The following is a 12,707-nucleotide window of genomic DNA, read 5'->3' on the forward strand; positions in this document are numbered from 1 at the left end:
CCCTTCCCTTCCCCGTCCCATCTCCCAGCTCCTAACTCTCTCAGCCCCTCCCCCGAGCCCCGCCCCTCACTGTGGGGGAGGGGGAGTCTCGGCGCTGCCCCCTGGCGGCTGCTCCTGCCGCGGCGCGATTCGCCTCCTGCTCGCCGGGTCCCTCCCGGCCGCCGTCGTTGCTCGGGGCGATGCCGCCGCCGCGTCCAGTTTCCATAGAGACGGCAAGATGGCGGAGTGCGGGGCCCCGCGGCGCTGAATCCCCGCCCCTCCCCCCTCCTGAGGTACCCCCGCCCCTCCCCCCCCCCCACCTCCCCCCCCCCCCTGGGACCCCACTGACCCCCGCCCCCCGGGGAGCCCCAGGTACCCCCGTCCCTCCCCCCCTCAACTACCTCCCCCTGCCTTGGGACCCCACTGAACCCCGCCCCCCGGGGAGCCCACCCCAGGAACTCACACCCCAGGACCCCACTTTTTGGTAGCACCTACCCAAAGCCCCGAGCATTGGGCCCCCTGCAGGCTGCCTGGGCCCTGACCAGGACCCTTGAGGGGAGACCGGTTCCCTCGCCCAGGTCGGCGGGTGTCAAGGGGGGGAGCCTGGGGGGCCCCCTGGCCAGACTGGAGCGAGTATGAGGGAACAGCCTGGCCCTGGGCAGTGGCTTGAATGGGGCTTGGCAGGTTGGAGCTGGACTACACCGTTCAGCCCATCTCCCGGGCCAGGCGGTCCCTCAGGACACAGGAGCGACCTGCCCCCGTTTGTTCCAGGTGCCCGATGCTCGCTCAGATGCCCGGGGGGCTGCCAAGCGCCGACTCCAGCCAGAGACTCGGGTGCAGCAGCATCAGGCAGGTGAGTGGCTAAAGCAAGGGGCCTTCAGGGACAGTCTCAGTGCTACTTGCCTGTTTCATGGCGCCCTATAACTTCTGTGGGTTGGGAGGGAGGCCTCCGCATTGTCGTGAAGGAGGGTGACAGAAGCCGTCCAGCAGCCCTTGGGGCTACGCTGTAGGAAGGATGGACCTCGCCCCCCTTTGTGGCAATTGGAAATCCCAGCACAGGCAGGTGACCAGTATGAGTGACTTCTCCCTCATCCTTCAGGAAGAGCCAATGTCCCCCCTGAGGCCCCCCGAACGCTCTGCGAGGAAGGCCAAGGAGAAGAAAGGCACTTTCTGGGGCACGGAAGTGACAGAGGCTCTCCACTGGCATGGCTGGGAGCTGGGAAAGGAGTTTACCAAACATTTATCCTTGAAAAACGTTCACGTGAAAACCCAGAAGCTGAGTTACAGGTAGGTGCGGGGAGGGGAGATTCTCCTCACTAGTGGGAACAATCCATCCCCATCCCTCCTATCACGCTGATACCCTCATGGACTCTTCCATGGGTCCCTTCTCCCCCCTCCCATTTGCTGTGGGGTGGAGAATGTGCACTCCGAATCACAGGGCAGGGCTGTGCTCTTTGCTTCAGGGCATGCCCCATCTGAAACGTGCCATCTTGGGTACAGAAAGCGTTGTTCCTGGCAATAGTTTTTCAAGTGAAATGGCTTTTTTCATTAAAATAATATTTCTGCCCTTGAGCCGTTTCTAACCCTAATGAGAATCAGCTTCTAGTGGGGATAGAAATTCAGGCAGGATGTGTATTAGGTTGTCGCTGGTGTGGCCTGGAACCAGTGCATCTGGTAAGCCCACTAGGGCTACTCCTGCATCCCTTGTGAACATCTCAGCTCTGACTGTCACATTTCTGCCCTTTGCAGCTTTATAAGTCATGCTGGGTTGCCTGGGTGCGGGCAGTGTAAAAATATTATTCAGGGAAGGAAGGGGTCTGGTGCTGAGAGATCGGAATTGTCAGGACACCAGGGTTTTGTTTCTGCTTCTGCTGCTGATTTGCTAGGTGACCTTGGATGCAAAGTTTTGAAAGTGGCCTTTAATTTTGGGTTCCTTAAGTATTTGGATGCTCATCTTAAGACACCCGGGGCCTGATTTTTTTCAGGGATGCTGAGCAACTGTAGCTCCTGCTGCCTTCGGTTGAAGTTTGGGTGCCCAGGATTTCTGAGGATGAGGTCCAAGGTTTTTCAATCTGGACACCTGAAATTAGAGGCTGGTTTTGGGGACACTGTCCTTAGCATCTCCGCCCCCTATTGAATGGGGTAATACTGCTTCCCTACCTGCTGGGCGGAGGTGAGGGTGAGGAAGGTGATACGGAAGGGTAAAAGTTATCATGGTTGGGGTAATTGACCAGGTGCTGACATAATCTTCTCTGATGTCTTTCTTGTTTTGATTTGATTTTCTAGACCTCCTGCCACAAGATTTTTCATCACTGTTTTCCCACAGCCGATTGTCCTGAGCCCTGGGATGTCCTTAACTCTTCCCATCATTTTCCGCCCCCTGGAAAAGGTAAAACAGTACCTCCCACAGCCCCTTCTGCTGCTTATATCACATCTGCCTTCAGGCGAGACTCTGGGAAGGGAGGGAATGGGCTGTGGGGGTCAGCAGATCCCTTTCTCAGATGTCCTTTGGGTTTTTTTTATTTTTTTTTTAATTTCTTGAGCGAATACATGACTGGGGGAAGGTGCTGAAGTGGCAGCCCTGGAGACCAACAGCTTCTGTCCATCCACAGAATGGGTGCAGCATGGGCAGCAGTAGGGTAACTTTACACCCCATGCTAGTCTGTCTCAGTCCTGCCCTGACAGGACCTCCTATGGAGGGAGCATGGCTTCTCTGCAGAGTTTGCCAACACGCGGTTTCCACAGGGTACGTTCTCTGTATCTTACACATCGCCTCTCCCTTCTCATCTCAGTGATGCTTGAGTTGACAGTCCCTTATTGTCAATATGGGGCCTGGAACTGGGGGGGTTTAGTGACGAGCCCTTGATTCTGGAACTCACTTTCCCCCTTGGCCCGACAAAGCTTGAGTCCACTGACCTTCTGGGCACAGTGCATGGGCTATCGATTGACTGCAGGACAGGTTGAATGGCAAGAAGCTCCTCGACTGGGGAATTCATTTAGTGTCATTTTTGGTAGTGTGTTAATCTTGATTATTCTTGTGTATTGTCCATGTGCTGGGACTAGAAAGCTGGTGACGGGCGGTGTGTGTGTGGAGTGTATGTCAAATGAAAAAAGCTGTGTGAGCAAAGAAACGTCAGGGTTCCCACAGTATCTATAACTTGGCCAAGGTGCACAGCTGCTTTATAGAATTCTATGTACTGTGAACTTGTAAACTGGGGGGGCTCAGAAAAAGGGTAAGAAGCCTTTCACCCTGAGGGCATTGGTTCCACTCTGGCCTGAGTTTGGGGACTGGCTGGCTCAGACATTTGGGAAGGGGATATGGAACATTTCACCTAGAGGTCTGTGTTTGAGTCCGGACTATGTCAGTGGTGTTACCTTCCGCTTCTGATTCAGTGGCCTGTGTGAAAGGAGTCGATGGTCTCGTTCCACTTTCAGGCAGACAGGGGTCCACATCACACCGTGCCGCCCGTGCAATTGTCCGCCTGCTGGCAGACACACCAAGGATTGACTGGGCCATAGAGATGGGGTGCCATCTCGCCTACACAAGTATTAGTTCCAAGGCACGAGTGTGGCCCATTGGGGTTGTGGTGTGTGGAAGATGTGTGCCTTGCCGTTCCCTGTACTGTCACTGTTCACTGGATAAAGAGAGGCCATCAGTCTGCAACACTCCATCTGGCACCTTCCACCCGCATGAAATGTAGTTAGGCCCCAGTCCAGCAAAGCACTTAGTCACATGCATAACTGCTTGTGCTTGCGGAACCCCACTGAAGCAAGGGGAGGTCTCGCAGGCTGAAATTAAGTACATGCAAAAGTGTTTTGCTGGATCAGGGTCTTAAAGAGGTTGAAAAAAGAAAACTGCCGGGAAACAAACAAAGGTTAAATGAATGTGTCTGGTAATTGGAACGCTGTGCTCTCTGGGGCTGCATGATTCACTTCCATGAGACCGTGATTGCCAGTCCCTAGCACCTCTCATGTCCTACCCTCCAGCGGGCATACTCCATCACCAACTCTCTTCCTAAGGTGCTGGAATGACAGAATCTCCTGTGCCCAGAGGAGGGTGAGAGGCCAGGGAGAGAGCCCCTGTCTCACTGCCCAGCTCTCTCTCGCCTTATTCTTTGTGCAGAAGGAGTATGAAGACAGCATCTGCTTTGAAAAGCCTGAGGGTGAGTTCTCTGTTGCCCTGCGGGCTACGCTTCCACGCCACAAGCTGCTCTTCCCAGACGCCATCCAGCTGCCTCTCTGCGCCGTCCACGATTTTTCAGAGGCCTCGTTTCCCCTGTGCAACGTCGGGTGAGTGAGCCTGCAAGGCTGCTGCAGGTCGAGCAGAACCACGGTCTAGACCTGCCGGGGCTGAGCCCTCCACTTTGTGTCCTCGGCCAATTTGGCTTCTTTGGCTCATTGTTTAGATCTTGCCACGATTCCCATTGTAGGCTGACATCGGTCTCTGGAAAGCCACCTCTGCAGCGCAAGACTTTCCAGGGTTAGGTTCTAAAGGGGAGGGCGCAGGGCTTGGGACCGGGAGGCGAGGCACCATTTCCACCTGATCAAGAGCACTGGCTAGCTCCAGAGGACGGAAGTGGCAAACAGCCTTTCTGATCCAAGTCACTGTTTTGTTAGGGCTTGTCTACTCTTGAAATGCTACAGCGGGACAGCTGCAATGCTCCAGTGTAGACACCGCCGACACCAATGGGCGGGTTCTCCTGTCGGTGTAGGTAATCCACCTCCCCGAGAGGCGGTAGCTAGGCCAACGGACGATTTCTGCTGTCGACCTAGCGCTGTCTATACAGGGACTTGGTCAGCTTAGGGGGGCGGGCTTTTCACACCCTTGACTGACAACTAAACTGACCTAATTTCCTAGTGGAGCCCAGGCCTTTGTTGATTGAAAGTAAGTCTCATCTCTGTGACCTGTTATCTGGCCTGGGGAATGCACTGGGAGCAGGGCCGGCTCTAACTTTTTTGCCACCCCTGGCTAAAAAGAAGAGCGCCGCCCTGCCTTAACCTCCGCCCCCCCCGAGCGGTGCGCCACCGACCCCTCCCGCCCCCGTGCCGCGCCGTGCCGCCCAAACCCCGCCTCCCTGCCCCACCCCGAGCACCAGGCCGGGCTGCCCAAACCCCCGGAGCGCCATGCCGCCCAAACCCCCGCCCCTCCCCCGAGCACCGGGCCGCGCTGCTGAAGCCCCCCCCCGCGCCACGCTGCCCGGCTGAAACAAAACAAAAACAAAAAAAACCCCTCGAGCGCTGCCCCGCCGAACAAAAAAACAAAAACACCACGAGTGCCCCCCACCACCCCAACATTGGCCGCCCCTTCTAAGGTGCCGCCCCAACATGTGCTTGGTCGGCTGGTGCCTGGAGCCGGCCCTGATTGGGAGGCTTGCCTAGATTTTAAGGCCAGAGGGGACTGTTATATCATCTACTCTGACTTGTGTAACAGGCCATGGGGGAGGATGCACTAGGTGAGCTCTCGAGGCCCCTGCCAGCCCCTATGTTTCTATGATTCCTCACAGGGCAGGTGTCTACATCACCCACCACCAGAGCACCTGTCACCCTTTTGGGAGTCTCGACTAATGAACCCTGGAGACTAAACTCTCCTCTCACTTCTAGCAGTGGACTCTCCGGGGCAGGGCTGGGGCACGTTGGCAGGGCAGAGTGTGTGGGAAGCTTGCTGTGCTGAGCACGCAGTGGGGAGGGCTTGGTAAGAGGGCCAGCGGTGACGGGACATTCAGGGCAGGAGGGGAAAGAGGGCTAGGGTGGGAAAGCAGGTAGGTGGGCTTCAGGCCAACTGGAGCGAGCCAGGCTTCCCCTGGAGTGAAGTGGCCTTTCTTGTTTGGAAACGGTCACATGTTCTAACCCTGGGATGGTGAGTGTGTGGGGCCATTGGCAGTAAATTGTGGCTAGAGGGCACAGATGGCACAAAGGGAGCCAGGTGCGGATGGATCTGCCATAAACCATTTTAAGTGTCCAAGTGCACTGTGGAGGGCTCTTGCCTGTTGCTGAAACTCAGGGGTTGGCTGCTCCAGGAGGCGGGGCACTGGCCCCAAAGGCCCAACTGGGGAGGCACAGCCTTGGTGTGAATGTGCTGGGAGAGAAGCACCGAGAGATACGTTGGGGGTTTGATGTCTGCTTACCACATATCTCCATTTCCCTAGCGATCTAATTACGTTATTTAACTGGGAGACACCAAGCCCTTTCCACCTGACTCCTGTGAGTGGCATGCTGGAGCCAGGCTCTGAGTGCGTGATGAAGGTGACCTTCCAGCCCCAGATGGCACTGGTGTACGATGCGCTAGCAGTGTGTTGGTTTGGAGACAATGAGGAACAGAAGAGGACCATCAAGCTAAGAGCCATCGGTGAGGCTTTCTAGAGTGCAAAGGCAAAAGAAGCCAGCACAGTCCATAAGCATAGGAGTCTGTGGAATCATATTCCAGACAAATGTATAAAGAGGCCATGACTAATGGCCCTTCTGTTGTCCCATGCGAACTAGGGGTGGCCAAAGTGAAGCCCGCAGGTTGAAATTTGTCCATGAAATTCTGTAATACGATGTGCGGCCATCGTCATCTTTAATAGAGAGAGTGTGTGGAGACTACAGGTCCCCGCATGCAGTGCTGCGGCTTGGTCCAAAGTGGTAATTCTCTTGCTCTTCAGTAACTTGATGCGGGAAGACAAGGTGATTTAATTTGCACAGTAGTAAAAACACTAGACGCCGCAGGAGCCTTGCCTATACTAGGGCCCTCATGAGTGCTACCTGTTGGAGTTTTTTTCTAAAGGCCAAAGTGTGGTTCCATGCGAGCGATTAGAACTGTTCTTTGCCAAGGGCCCTGCTGGCGTAAAGAGAACAGCCAGTGCCTGATGTGCGTTATCAGGAGAGTGACAAACAGAAGGATTTGCCTGTTGATCATGTGTTCTAATTTATAATAGCCAAATATCCTCACCTTCTGGTGAGTGTGCTGGGGGAACTGGGGGAAGATGTCGAGCCTGGGGACTTCCGGGATGTGCTGTGCTTTGGTTCTGTGGCTGTTGGTGCCACTGTGGAGAGACACATGGAGATCTGCAACCCATCCATGGTGAGTTAGCAAGGCGGGTGTAAGTCTGTGTTCCTCCCAGACCTCAGCCGCTAACGTGCTTTATTCTCCCTACTACAGCTGTACAAATAACCTGGGTGTATGCAGGGGAGAGCGCGGTGGGGGTCTGCGTGTCAGGAAGCTTTGAGCGTGGGCACGGAATAAGGCCGGCGAATTCTAGAGAGACAAATAGATTTATACCCAGTGAAGAAGAGCCATGCGTTTCTCTCTTGTTTCACTGGGCATCAGCCATGCTGAGAGGGTCACTTCTCAGAGCAAAACTGGACTTTGCAAATGAGCGAATGAATATGACGCTTGAGGAAAGGGGGGTGGGTGTGGTTGGCAGTGAGCTCAAGCCAGGCATAGTGCAGACAGCACTGCGCAGGCTTCCCCCACCTCTACAGTTCTGCCCGGGCACCTCACTCCTGACCCTTAGCGCCCCGCTATTCTGGTCCTAGCCACCCTGCACCCACATCTGCCAATGCTGGTCAGGCAAATGTCCGATGGCAACACACAAGATAAATAATACCACGGTGTCCTAATTAGCCAAGCAAACTGCCTTTCAATGCTCTTAGCGATGGCGCTAAAATCTGCTGATACACTCAGGAGCCCTGCTGACTTCGATGGGGTTGCATAGTTCTAGCCTGCCCTGTGTTTCAGAGTGATCCCTGTCCGTCCTGGTGCCAGGGAGGTGTCTTTCTTGGGTCGGTGATTTCTCATTCCCAAGTGCCTCTCCTGCAGCTTGTTTGATGTGTCCCCGGGGCTCGCCTAAGCCTCACCGGCGAGGAGGACATGCTCTACCTTAGGGCTTGAGAACCTTGGTGGTTTTCCATCAAAACAAACGGCCTGTTTCACACTTCACGGGTTGGATGTGGAAGGGGATCATCGATTTAGAAGATAAGAGCACAGGTTGTAAAGCCTGAGAAACAGACTAAGGAAGCCTTCCCCTTTCGATTACTCTTATTTCTGTTGTGAAAGCACCCAGAAGCCCCAAACAGGGACCAGGGCCCTGTTAGTCAGTCAGTCCCTGCCCTTGTCTAAGATTCTTACACGGTGAAACAGATGGCTGAACAGGCAGACGGGGATGGGGACAGGAAGCAGTAGAGATGGGTATCAGTCTCCATAGTCACTAGCCGGACCCTTCTGCAGCTTTACCTTCCCGTTGGCTGAGGCTTTCTGGGACACAAGTGACGCCCATCCCTAAAGAAGCAGAGCTCGGTGTAAGCCCGAAAGCTTGTCTGTCTCACCCCAGAATAAGAGCTATTCCCTCGCCGACCTGGGCTCTCTACCAGCCCTACAGGCAGCCCAGCAGATGGCAGCATTGCCTGGGAAATCAGGAAAGGCCCCTGCTTTTCACTGGGTAGCCTGGTGACCCCAAAGGACGGTGAGCGGACGGGCATTGTGCTGTCAGGCCTCATTGGCCGCTTAGAGTTTTGGCTGAGTTTGCTGCTGAACAGACTGAGGGACAGATAGTCAGTGACCGTGCAGGTGGGTGCTGTGCTGGCTCCCTCAGACAGCTCTGCAATGCACCTCCGTTCTGACCTGCCCACCCACTGGCAAACCCGTTCCTGGTGTCTCCTGACAGAAGCAGCTAACCTTGCTGCTTTGGGAATGTAGGCAGATGCCCACTAGAAGCCAGGGGGAGGTTCTCCCCAACTCACGTCACTTGTGACTCGCTATAAATAAGACCCAGCTCTCCAAGGTGAAAGACAAGTACATTTGCCTACGTAGGGCTCAGCTGACATAAGAACACAGATCTTAAACTGATAGGCTTCAAAATGCAGAGCAACCTAGTCTGGGCCGGAACGGTATGAACCTGCTCATCTTCCCCTCACAGGTCAGCGTCCCGTTTAGGATTGAGAGAGCAAAGGAACCCCTGCTCCGGGATTATGTCTTCTCTTGTGATGTGTCACAGGCCATTGTTCCAGCCAACGGGAAGCTGCTTATCTCTGTGCGCTTTAGCCCCCAGACAGTAGGGGTGCAGAGTGTGGACTATTTCACCCTCGAGCCAGTAGGGAACCTCACCCAAACGGTCCTGAAGGTGATTGGATCATGCAAAGGTATCAAAGGACAGTCCCCCGTGTCTTCAGGCCCCCGTCTCACTGTGGGGTAGGGGAGTGGCTGACAGTGCCCCAGTACATGGGCTGGGACTGGCCTTCTGCAGGGTTCCAGTGGGGTGTAAATTCTACCACTCGCTCGTGCTCGGGCATGAGGCTATTGGAAGAGCACATCCCGCTGTTTGCTGAGGCAGATTGGTTCGGGGAACCTGTCAGATGATTCGCTTCTGATTTGGGATGATCCGCTTGGGCTGAACTAGAGTGTGCTGCAGGGATAGCAATTGGTATGAAAGCCCCAGGCATTGGTGGTTGTTCCAGGTCCCTTGGTGTCCCTGCAACATTCCTTGGTGAACTTTGGCTGGCTTAGCCTTGGAGAGAGTGTGACGCAGCCTTTGGAAATCAGCAACGTTTCGGATGTCCCTGCCTATTACCAGTTTGACATTGATGGCAGAGAGAGCGTCTTCTCCTTTGACCGCCCGTGTGGAGTCCTGAGCGGGATGGCCACTCTCATCCTGAGGGTGACCTTTCGGCCTACTCACCCTATCGTCTGTTACCGCAGAGTGGTTTGCCTCGTCCATCACCAGGTAGGAGGGGCAACAGGTGACGCTGTTACTGAGATGTCAGAGCCCAAAGGAAACCTTTTCTGCTTGGGAACTTGCATCAGAGAGGGGACGAGTCAAATGCTGTTGCGGAGCCTTGCACATCACTTGGTTCTGTGTCTCCAGAGAAGGAAGGGATCTGCAAGTGGCAGGAGAGGGCTGCATGTCGCTCTGCTGAGGAGATGTGTCTAGGGTCAAGGGCTAGTGGCGTCTATTCAGTCTGGCTGTGTTAGGCACCAGGCAGCTGCGCTCCTTTCAGAGCAAGACATTTGTCACCAACACCAGGTTAAAAAATGAAACACAAATTGCCTCCCCCACCTTGTTTGGTGATGAATGTCGGGCTATGAAGACAGACAGTGTTGGTACGGGTTGTGCTACTCAAACTTCCCCCCCATGACTCTGCCAGCACACCTCAATCCTGACCTGCAGTACCCTCCTATTCCAGCGTGGGGCTCTCTTTCACAGCTCTGCCAATGTACCATAAGCCTGGCCTACAGGGCCCTCCACCTCAACCCTGATCTGTCTGCAGCGCTCCCTTCTTCTAGCCCTGTAAACCCATCACTGCGTCTCTTCTGAGCAGACTCTTCACTGGGGTGTATTCTGCCAGGGGGTGTGTTAGATCTGCAAACTCGTGAGTCAGGTTAGGTGTCTGGAAACGAACGGCTGGTGCACTGACCCTGCATCGTGGCCATCGACATCCCTCCCTAATTCCAGCAAAGATATTGGGCCAAATGCAGAGGCAATGTCAATGGTGTGTGTGTTTACACAGTGCTAAGTCTGTAACTTACACCGGGGTGTGTGTGTGTGTGTGTGTGTGTGTGTGTGTGAGATGCGTAACAGGAAAAACAGCCAACCGCAGGGCAGTCAAAGTAGCCTGTTTCCTGCAAGTGTTTCTGGCACTTCCCCAGAATCCATTGTTCCTGGATTTGTTTGGTACCTGCCATTCTGATACAACTAAACCAGCCATCCTGCGGCCAAGACACCTCTTGTGGTACAGGACCAACATGGCACGAGGACTGACCTTCTACCCACCGGACATCCTGAGCTCGATGCTGAGGGAGGGGAAGCTGCAGATGGATGAAAACAGAGCCCTCAAGCTGCCTCCACAGGTATGGGCTGCCCTGTGCAGATGCCACGCTGCCCTTGCTCTGCCCACTAGGGTACTGGTTGCCCACTGCAGATGCCCGGCTGCCCTCATGCTAATTATGCAGTTACAACTGTACATAGCTTATATTGGCATTCATCTGCCTGAGTTCTTATCCCAACTCAGTTACTAGCCCACTGTGTGCTTTTGAACTAATTGCTGGACCTTCTCTTGCCTCAGTCAACCTCCGATTGAAATTTGGCTAAAAAGCAGGAGCCTCCTTGGATCCCAAATGCTGAGCTTTCCTGGGGAACACGCTATAAAGGGGAAGTCCTCTGTGCTTAGCTACAACTGGCTGGTCACATTGGCAACCAGGACTGTGAGGTCACCTGGGCTCCCATGTCTTGAGAGTCATTTCCCCGTAGGGAGTGTGCTTTGCTGTAGTGTTACCCCTGGGCTAGACAGAGATCTGTTTCCTTCTCCTAGGTCCCTGAAGATAAGCCCCCGGAGGAGTACCCATACATCGACCCCATGACCGAATACTTCCACGATGGCATAACCAGCGACCTCGCCATCTTTCCCCCTCATGTCAGTGTCAGCGTTCGGGAGTTTGATTTTGGTTGCTGTGTGCGGCTCCAGGAGGTGGAACCACTTCCTCTCTGCCTGACCAACCACACGAAAGGAAAGATCACTGTTACATGGATATGCAGGCCAGAGAGTCCCTTCCGGGTTACCCCTGAAACCTGCGACATCCCACCTCTGAAATCCACAGCCTTTCGCCTCGTTTTCCAGCCCTCTCAGCTAAACACTCTGTATGCAGCAGAGCTGGAAGGCTTTGCCTTCTACAAGGTCAGTAGGAATTACCAGAATCCACATCAAATGCAGCAGCATTAATGTCAAGGGCTTGGCTGAAATCTAGACCTATGGCTTTCACCTTGTTGGGCCTAAGATCTGTCCACCCCAGTGCTCCAATCCCAAGGTAGGGAGTGAGTTAAGGAGAAATCGCATTGCCACAACACTGCCTGGGTGGGTTAGGCTGAGTTGGCTTTGTTTAAACGGCGTTTTGTCATATCAGACTTTCTCTGGTCTTAATGAGTGGCCTAGAGGAGGACAAATGCTCCCCAGCCAGCCTCCTGTTCCATTGCTGCTCCTTCCCTCTCTGTGGGCAGGCTTGGAAATACCCACAAAGTTTGACAACAAAATGGTTGAGAATCATTTCACTGACACCCTCCTCTTGCCATGTCCTGAGTTCAGGCCGGTCAGTGTGAGCAGCAGGATGGCTGGGGAGCGAAGAGTTGGTTCAATCATCCAGGACTCAGAAGACCAAGGTTGAGTTCCCAGCTCTTCCACAGGCTTCCTGTGTCACCTTGGGCATGTCACTTAGTTTCTCTGGGCTTCAGTTGCTGTAATATGGGGATAAGTGCACGTCACAGGTGTGTGGTGAGGGTAAATGCATGAAAGATGGTGAAGCTCAGATACCTGCAGTAGTGGGGGACAGATAAGTACATAACTTATCTGGCATTGGGATGCCACTCTCTGGAGGTCATTCCTGATCCCGCCCTGACCGGCCCTGCTTCCCTGACGAGGTCAGCTCCTCCATGTTCCTGGAGGGTGGCGCTCCTATGAATGGCTGCTCATGCTGGCCCCTGTGCTATCTCATTTGAAGATGGTTCTGTGACACTTTCCCTCCCCATGGATGCACGATTCTGTCTCTCCTTTGCCTGCAGGTGCTGAGACACTACAGTAACATCGAGGAGGACAGCACCATGTGTCCATCCTGGTGCCTGACCATCCGGCTGAGGGGCCACACCTTTGAAGCAGATCGGCAGCATTTCATCCCGCATTATGTCCTGGACTCCCCCAAGGTGAGTGTGGTTGGCGTGTGTCACCTGGAAAGTACGTGGTGAATCTTTGATGTGGAGAGTCCCGGA

General features: G+C 54.4%; 1 protein-coding gene across 1 annotated transcript in view; it reads left to right on the forward strand.

Annotated features, from left to right (window-relative positions):
• The first annotated feature begins 756 nt into the window (after positions 1–756).
• Positions 757–12,707, forward strand: part of CFAP65 (cilia and flagella associated protein 65) — a 41,303-nt gene continuing 29,352 nt past the window's right edge. Inside the window, exons 1-11 of the mRNA XM_034786403.1 lie at positions 757–832; positions 1,079–1,266; positions 2,266–2,368; positions 4,103–4,269; positions 6,126–6,325; positions 6,894–7,039; positions 8,874–9,096; positions 9,412–9,677; positions 10,601–10,801; positions 11,263–11,625; positions 12,504–12,641. Coding sequence (XP_034642294.1) covers positions 758–832; positions 1,079–1,266; positions 2,266–2,368; positions 4,103–4,269; positions 6,126–6,325; positions 6,894–7,039; positions 8,874–9,096; positions 9,412–9,677; positions 10,601–10,801; positions 11,263–11,625; positions 12,504–12,641 — 2,070 coding nt within the window. The 5' untranslated portion in view covers position 757. The remainder of the gene's footprint in view (positions 833–1,078; positions 1,267–2,265; positions 2,369–4,102; positions 4,270–6,125; positions 6,326–6,893; positions 7,040–8,873; positions 9,097–9,411; positions 9,678–10,600; positions 10,802–11,262; positions 11,626–12,503; positions 12,642–12,707) is intronic.

This window comes from Trachemys scripta, chromosome 11 (assembly GCF_013100865.1).
Source record: "Trachemys scripta elegans isolate TJP31775 chromosome 11, CAS_Tse_1.0, whole genome shotgun sequence".
Taxonomy (NCBI): Eukaryota; Metazoa; Chordata; order Testudines; family Emydidae; genus Trachemys; species Trachemys scripta.